Raw genomic sequence first — 14244 nt, 5'->3', positions numbered from 1 at the left:
CTTCCTGGAATGGGTACCACAGAGGTCTGGCATGGAACCCCTGGCTCCTGATGAGCCCCACAGATAACCAGCGTTGGGGGAGACCATGTGTATGGGGGAGCCATCAGTCTATAAGACAGGGGAGAAGCAGAGAAGCTGAGGTACCCTTGGCTCTTCCCAAGTTCTCTGTGGTTCCCTGTGCCTATCCCCTAACTGGCCTGCAGGAGACATGACAGCAGTTACAGAATCATCAGAAACCCTCACCTCACTGCCTAGCTGCGGCCATTGAGGCTTCAAGTGGGAACCTCTTTGGGCACTGGACCCATTTGAGACTGTATGGGGACTAGAATCCAAAGCTCCTCACGTCTGCCTGCTCTGTTCCCAAGGCGATGCTTCCTGAGGGCGTGACACAGGTGGGGGTGGGGCTTTCATCATAATCTGAGTTGACTGGACAGCAAACAAAGCAGTGAGTGCCTCATCGCCCCTCATTCAGAGTAAGGTGACCTGCCCAGAGGAGGCATTTGCTCATCCAAGGTCATGTACAAGACCGTTAGTGAAGCCAGGACACTCTTGCTCACATACATGTGTTCACACCCACATACCTACACACACAGCAGTACGCCATACACAGACCCTACACATACATCTGAATATGTACCTCTGCATAAATGTACACTCCTTGCACACAGGTTACTGCACGTGGTCTACATATTCTGCAATGTGCCCTTGCATACACACCCTCACCTTTGTACACACATACCTCTGTGTACACACAGGCCCTCATCTGTATGCACATCCTGCACGCTCATATATAAAACCCTGCATACACAGACACAGTCCTGCATTGCACCTTTGCACACACACATATATCCCTTCACGTGTGCACACACACCTCTGCACTGATGGCGGTGTCTTACACACGGACAAGAGAGGTTGACAATGTCCTCTGCTTACTCCCAACACCTCTGGGCCTGGTGGGAAAGGACACAAGGGTATTGCTTGCTGGGTGTTCCCGTGTTGTGCTTGGCACAAGAGCAGGTGTTCAGCGGGCATGGCATTTGGTTGAATGGCAGGCTGGCTCAGCAGCATGTTAACACAGGGCCTGCTGGCCAAGAGCCCGGGGGAGAAACTGGTGTTCACAGAGAACATGTGGGGATGGATGATCATGACGCAGGGACCCATGGAGGTGATTTGAAAGGCAGTATGGCCTAAAGCTGGTCAGAAAAATGGACGAGACGTTGTGAGAGGAGAGGCCACTGTCTGGAGGCCGTGTAGTGCTGGCTGGGGTAGCTTCCTCTAGACCAGTAGCTCATGACCCTTTCACAGGGGTTGCCTAAGACCATTGGAAAACACAGATATTTATATTCTGATTCATAACAGAAGCAAAGTTCCAGTTTTGAAATAGCAACGCAATATCCAATATGGGGAACTGTATTAAAAGGTCGCAGCATTAGGAAGATTGAGAACCACCGCTCTAGACATTTGGCTCTGGTTGGGCATGGTGGAGTCCAAAGGGCTGGGAAGCCCCGTCTGTATCTTGAACTGTTGCCTCCTTTCTCTGCCAGCTGCAGGCCTTCTCTAGCCTCTTGAGCCTAACACTGAAAGCCTACCAACCTGCCTGTCCTTGAGGTCTTTGGCCGTTGTGCTGGGATTCTTGAGGAGGTGAGGCAGGCAGGGCAGGGCAGGGCAGGGCAGGGCAGGGCAGGGCAGGGCAGGGCAGGGCAGGGCAGGGCAAGACCCCACCTCCTGTCCTTATTTAAGCCACAGCTTGCTCTGTACCACCCTCAGTGAAACCAGCTATCACCAGAGAGCACACTCAGCGTGGGCACCAAGGTGTGGGTGAAAGAAGAACTAGGCCTTTGCTCTAGGCTTTGAGCCTGTGTGGTTGCTAGGGCAACAACAACCCATGGCAGGAGGCCTGGCAACTGAGAGGAGGCGGGACACTGGAGAGCTGGGGAATCAGTTCAGCCCCCTCCCTTTCTGCTCCAATGGGGGTGTGGAGCTGGAGTGTGTGTGTGTGTGTTCGTGTGAGCACGCACACACCAGCCTACAGCCTAGGCCCAGGTTAGCACAACTCAGGAACATCAGCAAAGCTCTGCTCTCTTTCCCAGAGACCTCAGTGAAGCAGTGTGGGAGACAGGTGTCTTTTGTCTTGTTTCTGAGGACCAGGTTTCTCTGTGAAGCACTGGTTGGCCTGGAATTCACTCTGTAGTCCAGGCTGGCCTTGAACTCACAGAGATCCACCTGTCTCTGCCTCCCGAGGGCTGGGCCAAAAAGCCTGAGTCAATGCCCTGCTCTAGTGATCCCTTTTAATGTAATCACTCTGTAAAGGCACAAAAAAGCAGCCCCTAAGCTTGGACCTGATCACCTTCAGGCTACACTGCAGCCATCACCCTATCTAAATGGGTGCATGATCTTGTCCTAAGGAAGCCTTTGGTCCCAGAGCCTGGGGCCTGGCCAAGGGGGTTGCTGGCTGGGGCATTCCTCCCTCCGCTGTCTACAGGAAGGCAGGTGTGTGAGGTCCACCCAGGACTCCCCCTCCTTGATGGGCAAGTCACCTTGTCTGAGTGTGTGTCAAAGATGCTACTGGAGACTGTTTTTGTGCATGTGTCTCTGTGTGTGTCTGTGTGTGTGTGTGTGTGTGTGTGTGTGTGTGTGTGTGTGCGTGTGTGTGTATGTGTGTGCCATACAGGTAGAAGCTAGAGGTCATCCTTGGGTGCTTCTTCAGGAGTCTTCAGGAGTCCCTGCCTTGGCTTTTGAGGCAGAGTCTTACACTGGGCCTGAGGCTAGTCTGGTGGGCCAGGGGGCCCAGGAGTTCTACAGGTTTGGTCTTTGCAGAGTTGGGGGTATAAACACGAGCCACCACACCCCCCTTTTATGTGGGTCTGGGGACAGAATTCATGAAGTCAGACCTTCATTGACTAAACAGTCTCTCCGGCCCCGCAATGGGAATTTTTGAAGTATGAAAGGTTCAGGCTGTTGAATTAAACAGATTGGGAACCTCTTCACTTGAACATCTCAGTCATGGTAAGCCATGCCTTTGACTCTAAGTGGGTGACAGGTGACTGTGATAATGGGGGGATATTGTCTTATGATGGCAGGCCTGAGGTCATTCATGTAGGTGTGTCCACACCTCTTCCACACTAACATCCAAAGTGAGAAGGCCAGTTTCTCTTTCCCGCTCTCCTTGAGGGGTGAAGGGTCCCAGTTAGCTGCTTGAGTTGGGGCCTGGGGAGCAAGGGACAGAGCAGGTAACTGGGGCTGGATTTTTAAGAATTTAGAGGTTCTGAGTCATTTTGAAAACTGAGTTGTTGCTGTTTTCTCTTGCAGCCCTTGGTCTCTCAGAGATCAAAACTGGGCCTTCAGGATTGGAAGCTCACCAGGTATGTTGCAGGTATCGAGAGAAGGCACCGTAACTCACCCATCACTGTCCAGGCCTCTGCCAGGGTGACCTGGTGGCTGAGGGGTCACTGAAACAGTAGACAAAAGCCTTCGCGGGACCTCTGCTTGGACCAGAACCCAGTATCTCCCCTAGGGAAACGGAGGTCACGTGGGTGGTAAGGTCTGACCTTTGCTACCCCATCTGGTGTGCTCCACCGGGCCTGGGCGTGTCTGCAGAGGCATCGGCAGAGGAGCAGGCCTGTGTGTCGCTGCCCATTATCTTGGTGTCCAGGTCTTGCGCCCTGGGCTGGACGTGTTGTGGATACCAGGGCTTGCCTGGAAACAACAGAAGCTCATCTGTAGGGAAGTGCTCTCCAATCCTTCATGTTTTTATCCCAGGGGAGTCTGACCAGCAGCACCAGTAACTTCCGCAGATACTACCCTTTACATAGTTCACGGTCTGCCCACCTCCTCCACCTGAGGTGCCAGCCGGCATGCTACCAGCTCTGTGGACAACAGGACAAGGGAGTGGAGACTCCCTTCCAGATGGGGAAATGGAGGCAGTGAGAAAAGGCGCAGGACACCCTAACCGTTGGGCAGCAATGCATGGGACCATGATGGGCCCAGCCTGGTGAGAGACAAGGATGGGGAGGCTGCTGCCTGCGCCACCTTGTGCTTCCGGGAGCCTGGCTTTCAGTAAACTGGGAGACTGGGATGGCCAGAGCAAGCAAAGGGTCCCCATATCCTTGTCCTTGGTCCCCGACCCAAGCACCATCCGGCTGAGCCTCGACTTCCTGAGCTCGCTGCCAGGGCAGGCGGGGCTGCTGGAGCCCTTCCTAAAAAGGAATTGGGCTGCGGTGGCCCAGGCTATTTTTAGTCAATTGTATTGAAAACCCCAAGTGCATGCAGCATCATGTGTTTTCTTTTTTGAGAAGGAAAATAGGAGATTCCCACACCCTCCCGAAATGGGTTGTGTCCTCTAGAGGAGTCTCACATAGATCTGACCCCAGCGGAGCCCAGCAAGTGACCTGCCTGTGGCTGCCCAGCCTGGGGTTTCTGAGCTCAGGGCTTCTGGCCAGAGACAGGGCTCACAGAAGTCCCCACCCCTGATTTGTGCTCTTAAGGGTATAAGGTATGTAGGGATTGGCCCATATTTCAAGCAAGGGATTGGAAAACTGTCTTGACTCCCATCTCTGAGTCAGTCCTTGTTGTTTTTAAAATACAACTTTTGGGGCTGGGGAGGAACTCAGTGGAAAGAGAAGAGCGTCCACTGTTTTTTGAGGAATTGTAGATTGATTTTCAGTACCCACAGCAGGTAGCTCACAATCACGAGTAACTCCAGCTCCAGAGGCCCTAACGCCCCTTCTGGCTTCTGAGGGCACCTGCACGCATGTGCACACACCTACACAGAGATACATATGCATATGTAAATTTAAAAGTAAATCTTAAAATACAACTTTTAAAGGTATAACTGGCATCAAACAAGCTTTATGTATTTTCGGTGCCCAGTGTAACATGTGTTGACATGTCTACTGCTATGAAATCATCACCTTGATTAAGACAGTCAACACGCCCATTGCTCCCAGTCTCCTTTCCCTTTGGTCTCAACTGCCTCACGGTCCCAGGCCACTCTGGAGATGCTCTCAGTGACGGTGGGTTAGCTCACAGTTCCCAGAGCCTTGAATCAATGGGGTCACATAGCATGCTCTTGCTGTCTGGCCACCCTAACTGGCAGCATCATTTTGAAACTCAGCCATTTTTTTTTTTGCATCTACTCATCATTCATCCCTGTACTACCAAGTGTCATCTCACGCCAAAGGCACAGCATTACTGATTATCTGCCGGCAGACATTTACAGTGTTTCTATCTGGAGATGTTATGCAGTGTTAGAAATCTATGTACCAGTCCTTGGATGGAGAGGTATTTCCTTTTCTGCGGGATAAATGGTAAAGGGGTTCTTGGGTCCCTGAGTGTGAGGTTTTAACAAACCATCCAGCTCTTTTCCAGAATGGCTGTACTATTTTACATCCCCATCAGCAATGGGTGAGAGCTCCAATTTCAGCACACCTTTTCACCAATACTTGCTGCTCTCATCTTTTCTATTTACTTTAAAATTATTTATTTTTATTTCTGTGCATGTGTTTGTAGTTTGCATGTGCCCATGTGCCATGGCATACATGTGGAGGTTAGAGACAGCTTGTGGGAGCTGGTTCTCTCCTTCTAACGCAAGGGTCGCAGGACTGAAACTCAGGGATCTTGGATTATCAGTCTTGGCAGCATGCAGCTTTAGCGACTGAGCCATCTCCCCGAGCCCCTGTCCTGTATTTTCAAATGAGTATCCCGGTGGGAGTGAGGTGCCATTGCACTGACCAGAGGTGCTGGGCTGTTGGTGGGTTTTGCCCTTTTTCCACAAGGAGGTTGTGATGGGTTCTAGGGTCAGGTGCATTCTGGAGGCAATGCAAGCTGTTCCAGCAGTCACTTTGTGACTCCGGGCCTCGGGTTTCCCATCCGTAACATGGAAAGGACACTGGAGTTACCTCTTGTATTGCATTTAATTCCTGTAGGGGTCCTTTGGAGGGGACAGTGCAGCATACACATGAATCATTCCTGATGTGCACCTGGAGAGTGGGGGAGACATATAAGGAACTCTGATCTGAAATATACACTCTAGAGCTGGTTTCTTGGCATCTGGAAGTTTCTACTCAGAAGCCTGTGGGAGAGGCAGTTATTAATCTGCCTAGTTACTACATCTTGCCCAAAGGGTTTGAGGGTGCGCTTTGTGTGAAGAAGTGTGTGAAGTTATTGTGATTCGCTTTGTGTGTATAAGTGCATGAAATCAGTGGCATTAAGGGCATGCAATTTGGGAGCGCTACGGCTTGAACATGCCCTTCAAACGTATGTGTTAGAAATCTAATCGTGTACCTGGCAATGGTGGAGCATACCTTTAATCCTAGCTCTTGGGAGACAGAGGCAGGTGGATCTCTTTGAGTTCGAGTTCAGCTTGGTCTACAGCGAGAGTTCCAGTACAGTCAAAGCTGCACAGAGAAACCCTGTCTTGAAAAAGCAATAAGTAAATAAATAAAAAGAAAGAAATCTAATTGTGTGAGAGCAGTGTGAAGAGGCTGGGACCTGTAAAAGAGTATCTGCTCTGGTGCTCCACTCCTAGGCATGTGCTAATGTTGCTGTCATGGGATTGGGTTCTAACAGAATGAACTGGACCTTCTCTTCCGTCTTCGCTCTGCTGCTGCTCCATCAGGAGATGGCACACCTAGAAGCTTCTACCTCAGCCCCATCTTGGATTTTACAACTTCTGCAGCTGGAGCCAATACATTTGTGTTCCTTACACATTATATAGTCAGTGGCTTTTGCTTGTTTGTTTTGTTTTTGTTTTCTGAAACAGGATTTCTCTGTGCAACAGCACTGTCTGTCTTGGAACTCAGTTTGTAGCCCAGGCTGGCCTTGAACTCACAGAGATCTGCCTCCGCCTCCCAAGTGCTGGGATTAAAGGTGTGCACCACCACTACCTGTCTAGTCAGTGGTATTTCACCACAGCAACACAAATGGTCACCAAGACAAGACAGTAAAATCGTTCAGGGGCCTCTGTGCAGCTATTGGCCTCTATTATTCAGGGGCGCCCTAGGGGGCAGAGACTCCTGTGTGCTGGGGTCCAGATGCCTTTGAGGATTCTGTTGTCATTGAGTCCTGTTCTGTCAATCTTGTCTAGGTCTTTCTCATGAGTGCTTGGTAGTTTCTTGAATGCCAGGGAGCTGGAAGCCTGCCTTGGCAAGACCACATGGCTGCCCTGGCACTTCTTGCTAATGGGATGATCAATCTCCACTTTGCATTTTTTGGGGGCACCTCCTGGTAAGGTCAGCTTGTGAAGGAGGAGCCTACTGACTGCTCTACTCTGGTGACCACAGAGTCAGTGGATGGAATCTGTAGTCCCAAAGCACTCAGCTTAGCTCTGGTCAGTTTGCAGATTGTATGGAGTTGCAGGGACTAAGTGAGAATCGGTGGAAAACATGCAGACTAAGCCTTCAATAAGTACAAACAAATGAACTAGCTTTCCTCCTGGAAGTCTGCAGAAACACATGATCCTGATGCGCCGGGGAGAGCAAGTCTGGGAACGACAAAGCTGAGGTTCTGGAGTCAGGAAACCTGGGTTTGAATCTTATGTAGGAATGCCCAGCCTGTCATCTCTTTTCACAGAGTCTAATAGCAACACCCCTCCCATGACACTGCTGGTTTGCCGCCATCGCCAACTTGATTGGACTTAGAGAGGCCCGCGAAGCCCACTTCTGGGTATGAAAATTGATGAAGGGAATTCGATGGTTTGTCTTCTTGGCTTGCAGGGGTTGAGCATCGCCACAGAGATCAAGCTCTGGCAGGTCTGTAAGCCATTTTCCAGATCGGGTTAGGTGAAGTGGGGAGACCCATTCTGAATGGGGTTGACACCACCCATGGGCTGAGGTTCTACATTGAAGAAGAAGGAGAAAGCAGCTGAGCATTCGTGTTCATCTCTCCCTCTGGGTATCGGAGGCTAGGCATGAGTGTGACAGCGTTCATCTCCTTCCTGCCTCTGGTTCCTGCCGCCATGCCCCATGTGGTCTCTGCCAAACCTCATACCAGGAATCAAAGTGGAGCCCTCCTTCCTTAGTGCCTTCGGTCAAGTGATGCAGCATCAAGAAAGACCTCCCCTGAGTGTGGGCGGCCTCCTCCGAAGGTTGGATGTCTGCTCCAAGGGAAGGAAGGTCCTTAGAACAGACACTCTCCCCTTCTCCCTCCCTCGCCCCTCCCCCTCCCTCTCCACTTCCTGGCCACTGAGAGTCATATTAGCCCTCCGAGCCCTTTCATTTGCTATTCCACCTTACTATGGCCCAGAAACAATGGACCCAGCCGGCCGAGAACCTGGACCAGACCTCTGAAACCTTGTCTGTAGTTTGTCTTAGACATTCATCATCACGATGAAAGACCGATGCTAGATACAGTTGTCGTGAGGATGAATTGACACCCGGAGAACCCTCGGAACAATACCTGCTACATGACGAAGCAGAAATGAGTGTGAGCTAGCAACAATTACCCCATCACATGCAGTACCACAAGGTGAAATGGTGACACTTCTTTGGGTCTAATTAACTGACAGTATTCCCTGTGAGGGAAGGTTATGTTGCCTTTATAAACTGTCCATAAAGAGTTTTAATGACAAAGGAATATTCAGCAAAAAGGTTTATAAAGTGTTATATGTAGTACGATTCTGTGATTTTGAAAATGTCTACTCCTACATGCCTACTTTCCAAAGTGGACTGGAGGCCAGTGACTCTCCAGGAATCTTCTAGGCTTCCAGTACCAGTCTGGGACTGCTGAGGTATCCAGTTTGATGGACTGAGCAATGACAAGGTTCTCAGCCACCCAAGCGTGCTGAGGCTACTGTTGGGCCGCCCAGCCTCTGCTGTGTAAGCCATTCTAGCAAACCCCTTTGTTTTACATGCATACACACGCCATTGCTTCTGTCTCTCTAGAGACTCTTGTCCAACGAGTGCTGGGAGTGGGGCATGTGGAGATCATGCATGATGAAAGGGACTCTATAGACATGATGCAGAGAAGGCCCCGAGATGGGGCGATGAGCCTGGATGGTCCGGGCAGTCCAACATAGCCAAGGATTCTTATACGTGAAAGAGAGTAGTGGGTGACCCAGGGAAGAGAAATGACAATTACCGTGCAAATGCAGGAGCCATGCTACTTCTGGCTTTGGAGATGGAAGGAGGCATGAGGTGAGGGCAGCCTGGAGAAGTGGGACAACCCAAGGAATGGCTTTATGGACATGGTGCCTGAACTGGCTCAGGTCCAGTGAAGACCTCATAGCAACAGTGGTTACCATGTTGGGGGCAACAGATGGAGCAAGTGATTACATCTCCAACAGGAAGAGGAGAACGCTGGGGGAGGCCAAACTTTGGGATCTTGTAACAAGGCTCTTCAGAGTGCTGAGGAGTCCCACCAGAGGGACCTCTCTTGGGCACACCGATAACAACTAAAGGCCCTCTGTAAGGCCCCTCCTCCAGAGGTTCTACCACCTTCCACAGTGCCATGCTTCAGAAGCCTTTGCACACTAGGGACCTCAGGAGATCTGCTCAAAGCATGGTCAGGTTCATCCCCATTCAGGAGTCTGTCTGCTCCATGTAGCCAGGAGCAGTCAGAAGTAAGAGAGATTTTAAAGACGAGGTGAAACCAGTAAAATCTCTCTAAAGTTGAGCACCAGGGAACTCACTGGTTCTGAGCTCTACTCATGTTTTTACATTTATCTTTTTAAAAATCACATCTATCTATCTATCTATCTATCTATCTATCTATCTATCTATCTATCCATCATCTATCCATCTAGCCATCATCTATCTATCTATCTATCTATCTATCTATCTATCTATCTATCTATCTATCTATCCATCCATCCATTATCTATCATCTATCTATCTATCTATCTATCTATCTATCTATCTATCTATCTATCTATCATCTATCCATCACCTATCTATCTATCTATCTATCTATCTATCTATCTATCTATCTATCTATCTATCATCTGTCTGTCTGTCTAATTATTTGTGTGCACGGGTACGTGTGCTGTAGTGTGCATTGGAGGTCAGAGGACAACTTGGGGAGCTGAGTCTCTCTTTCTACCACGTGGATGCTGCGGGATCAGACCTAGGTCTTCAGCCCTGCACTGCCATCTTGCTAGTGCAGTTTTTAGGGGTAAGGTTGAAATTAGTTTGCTCTAGACAACCATATATCAAGAGGGATATACTAGAGGGATTTGCACTGTGTCTTCTCCTCTAGGAAAAGCTTGGTTCTCTTTCCAAGGTGGGGTCCTCCCTGCCGATTTGAAGATGGGAAGGTCTTTCTTGTGCAGACTGCTTGGGCCTAGTCATCCAGCGTTTTGGTCAAGCACTCAGGATAGAGTACCTCAGATTTGGCTATGACAGGTTCCTTCTTGTCACCCATAACCCCCTGATGTAAAGCACCCCCGTCCACCCCTGAGCTCGCTCCTGGCAGCTCTATCTAGTGGCCATCTGTTCACACCCTGGTTTGCTGTATGTCTTCCCAGCCCCCAGTTCAGACACCTTGCTCCCCAGTCCAGGTCTCTGGGTCTGCCACACAGGATGCTCCAGGCGCAGAGGCTGAACAAGGACGGCCTCACTGCCATTTGAAATGGGGTTCATGCCAGGAGACTTGGGGAACTCCATCTTCAGGCAGTTAGCCATATGTTCTAGGATGAAGCTGAGAGTCAGCAGGGTTGGGGTGAGACTGAGACCCAGCTTGGACTCTCTTTCCTTCTTGGCCCATGGAGCTGTGTGGGTATGGGTGCGTGTGTGCCAGGCTCAGTTCGTGGGCAGGCAGGTAACTGCACCACTGGAGGAGACTGTCCTGCTAGGACGGTCACATGCTTGTGTTCGGTATTCACTCTGAATTCTTGCACAGATCTGTTCTCCCCGTACGGCATGTGAGGAAACAGACTCTGAGAGGTTCCTCAGAGCTGGGGAGCAGACCCGTGTGAAAACCCCAGCCCAGAGGACACCACAGCCCAAGCCCTTGGCTCTCAGGGCCCTGCCTCAGGCAGCTGTGATCAGGGCCTCAGGTGAGTCCCCATACCTCAGCAAAACCCAGAACTCAAGCATGCTTTGGGGCCAAGAAAGCCAAGGAGGTATGAGATCGGTGGACAGAATGGGCCAGGTTCTGTGTCAAACGTGACCTACTTTTTCACCTTGTCCCTCACTATAGCCTCTGTCTCCTGAGAGTGGCACTTACCTTCCTTCCACATCTGTGAATCCATCTGTGGAGTGGACAGAAGGCACCTTTGGCATATCCCAGGTAACACCTTCAGCCTTGTACAAAGTGGGAAGCCCTGAACAGGGCTTGGGCAGGAGAGCAGGCTGTGTGAGGACTAGTCTCTACGAATACGCCCAGCAGTCCTGAGGCGAAGTCACTGCCTCCATCTTGGAGACTGGAGATGAAGGTCCCTTCTCCTTTAGAGGTGACATAAATAGTCAGAGCTGGGATTCCAGCCAGGTTTGTGTGACCCGCTACCCAGTGGTCGCTAGGGAATCCTATTATTTTCAGGGGATGTGAGGGGCCAGATGGCAGATTGGATATGGAGAAATTGTAGACAGCCAGATGGCTAGCTGAGACTCCTGGTAGGGGTGAGGGGCAGACCTGTAGAAAGTGCCCACCACGTTCCTGCCACCTCTTGCCTCCAGCTCCAGTCAGGACCTGTGTCTGGGAGGAGTCCTGCCTGCACCCACCGAAGCTCTGTTGAATTCTTGGTGTTCCTTGCCTGGTACCCCACACTCCTGATAGCTGCCTGCTGACTCAAAGCATAACCCAGAAGCAGGTCAGGGAGGGGCAGCTGTCCCCATCTGGCAGACAGCCCTGAGAGGGAGACTCAGGATCACCGGGGAGACCTCCTAGGGCAAGCCCCTGCAGAGGGGGCCACAGCCTGGCTTTTTGGAAGCCCCAGTGTCTGCATGGGATGTTGGCAGGATGTCTCTTTCCGGCTTCCATCCGGTGATAGTGACGTGTGAGTGGGAACAGCAGGAAATGAGTGACTAGTGGGGCAGAAAAACTGGCAAGAGCTGAGCGAGCGTTGGCTCCCCTGCCTGTGTGTGTGTTCAGGATGCATGGGTCTCTGAGGCCCCAGGCATCCTGTCAACTGCTGGTGACCCCAGAAAGGACTGGGAAGCAGAGGAGGCCATCGTCAACCCACACAGAGACCCCTGCATTGAACAACCTCCATCCTGGCCTTGAGAAGTGGTTGGGGGAGGGGCAACAATGAAGCTGGTTGAGATCTAGAAAGCAGAGGATGTTGGAATGCTCCCCATCATGAGAAGGACATCAAAGAGCGGCAGCAGGCCACATGGCTGGCTCCTCTCAGGAGGTCCCTTTACTGTCCCAGGCCTTCAGCCAGTGTGTCACTTATTCCAGCCTCGTGTGGCTGTGCTGGGGGCTCTGAGGGCAGGGTGTCCTCTGGGCTCTGCCCTTGGCTTCAGCTGTTCTGGGAGGTGTCCCTTCTTCATGGATCCACCCAGCTTCCTTCAGCTTATGTTTCTTTATAAGAAACACATCCCTGCTACCTTCTCTGAGATGGCAGCATGGTCCCCAACTACGCCCGTGACCTGGCTTTGTCATCACCCCCTACTATGTCTACATTCGTCTGTTTTTCCTCAGGACTTGTCTAGGTCATGGTCAGCATTGCTGGAATTAGGGCATCTCGCACATGGCCCAGTCCCCAAAGCCCCTCTCCACAGGCAGACCTTGAAATCTAGCAAAAGCTCTCAGGCTCGCAATTCAATGCCCTTTTTGGCCACGTAGTTCCCCAGGTGAGTGTCTTGACCTCTCTAGGACTCCTCACCCATGAAGGAAGGAATGAATAAGAGAGAACAAGTGAATGCCCTTAGCTGAGAACGGCATGGAGGTCGGAGAACAGACTAGACAGCCCAGGGCCTCTGGGACCTGACACACAGACGGATGCAAATGAGGAGCTAGAGGCCAGGAAGGAAGGCGTAAAGAGTTCACCCAGAGCTGCTGTCTGCGGAGATGGTGGAGGACCCTCCCTGTGGCCAGGCAGACCGTCCAGGGCAGGCCCTGGAATGGGAGAGTTTACACCCCACAGATAAGCCAACAGCTGTTCTCTGGTCTGCCAGCTTTGGGAAACACAAAAGCCAGGGGTCCATTTAAAAATCATTTTTTTTATTAACATCATCTTCCTGTTTAGCCAAGTGTCTGTCATGTATAAGGAATGTCGGTAAATATTCCATTTGAAGCTTCTTTGTACATATTTCCATCGATAAATAAACTCTGAATTCACATAAAAAAGTTAAACTTAAATAACTCATATTTCCTTCTCTTGTAACAGCCATATATTGGTAAAATATAAATATTCTTAGACTCAGGCTTTGCTCTAGGAGAACAGTAGGAGAACAGTAATTCACCACATGGTACAACTGTGGACGACAGACCGAGAAGTCGTCAGCTGGTGTCCTGGCATGGACGAGTACTGAGGTGGGAACCAGAAAATTCACATTTGGTGTTGGGCCAAGGGAGGGGCAGGAGAGGTGGTGGAGGGGACAGAGGACAGGACAGTTGCTTTCATTACAGCACTGATAAAAATAATCCCTTCTGCCGCGGAATTGTAACCTGGAATATATTCTACATTCGCTGATTAAGTCCATAATCATCTTACTTAAAACTCGGGTGACAGCTAACTGAATATGGCACATAATCCATTTTGAATGACATCGGTAGATTCAGAAAATGATCATGAATCTGGCAAAAAACGACAAGAATGAATGAATGCAAGAGGGGAGAGCGATGATTCAAGGTTGGCGTGGTTCCGCTGTGGTCAAACATCCATCCAGGGCCTCGATACTGCAGATCCACTCACTGGGTGACGGAGCATCCTGGGCCCGTGTGGCAGGTGAGGTGGGTGGCCCTTCAGAGCACTCGAGGGATGACAGTGAAGGGTACAGCAGGGCTGCTGGCCTCCAGCTCCAAGGCCGTCAGGAAGCACTCGGTGGCTGCTGCGTCGTTGCCCTGAGCTTGGAGGACCTCGCCCAGCCCATTCCAGACCTCATGGGCTGTCGAGTTCACCTGCACTGCGTCCCGGAGGATCTTCTCAGCTAGACTATAGCGGCCCAGCTGGTGAAGGACCAGGGCCTGTGGAGACAGAGTTAGACACTCAAGGAGAGCCAGGTACCTACCTGACCTGGGCTCCTGAGTAAGAACCTTGGAGGTAGGAACATATCTCTTCTCTAGACACACAGCAAGTTCTCACCTACTCCTGGGCTTAGGGGCACGAATTTACGACATTGTTTGACCCCATGAAACTGCAGAAAT

General features: G+C 50.9%; 1 protein-coding gene across 11 annotated transcripts in view; it reads right to left on the bottom strand.

The window, feature by feature from the left end:
* Positions 1-13077: 13077 nt before the first annotated feature.
* The window catches only part of Ttc7b (tetratricopeptide repeat domain 7B), a 215952-nt gene continuing 214785 nt past the window's right edge, over positions 13078-14244 (bottom strand). For all 11 annotated transcript variants that reach the window (XM_085697829.2, XM_085697833.2, XM_085697836.2 and 8 more), the window contains one exon: positions 13078-14064. In XM_085697829.2, the coding sequence (XP_085553955.2) occupies positions 13843-14064 (222 nt within the window). In that variant the 3' untranslated portion in view covers positions 13078-13842. The remainder of the gene's footprint in view (positions 14065-14244) is intronic.

Source organism: Myodes glareolus, chromosome 11 (genome assembly GCF_982192425.1).
Source record: "Myodes glareolus chromosome 11, mMyoGla1.1, whole genome shotgun sequence".
NCBI lineage: Eukaryota > Metazoa > Chordata > Mammalia > Rodentia > Cricetidae > Myodes > Myodes glareolus.
The sequence above is the reverse complement of the archived record's forward strand: the minus strand, read 5'-3'. Positions and strand labels throughout refer to the sequence as shown.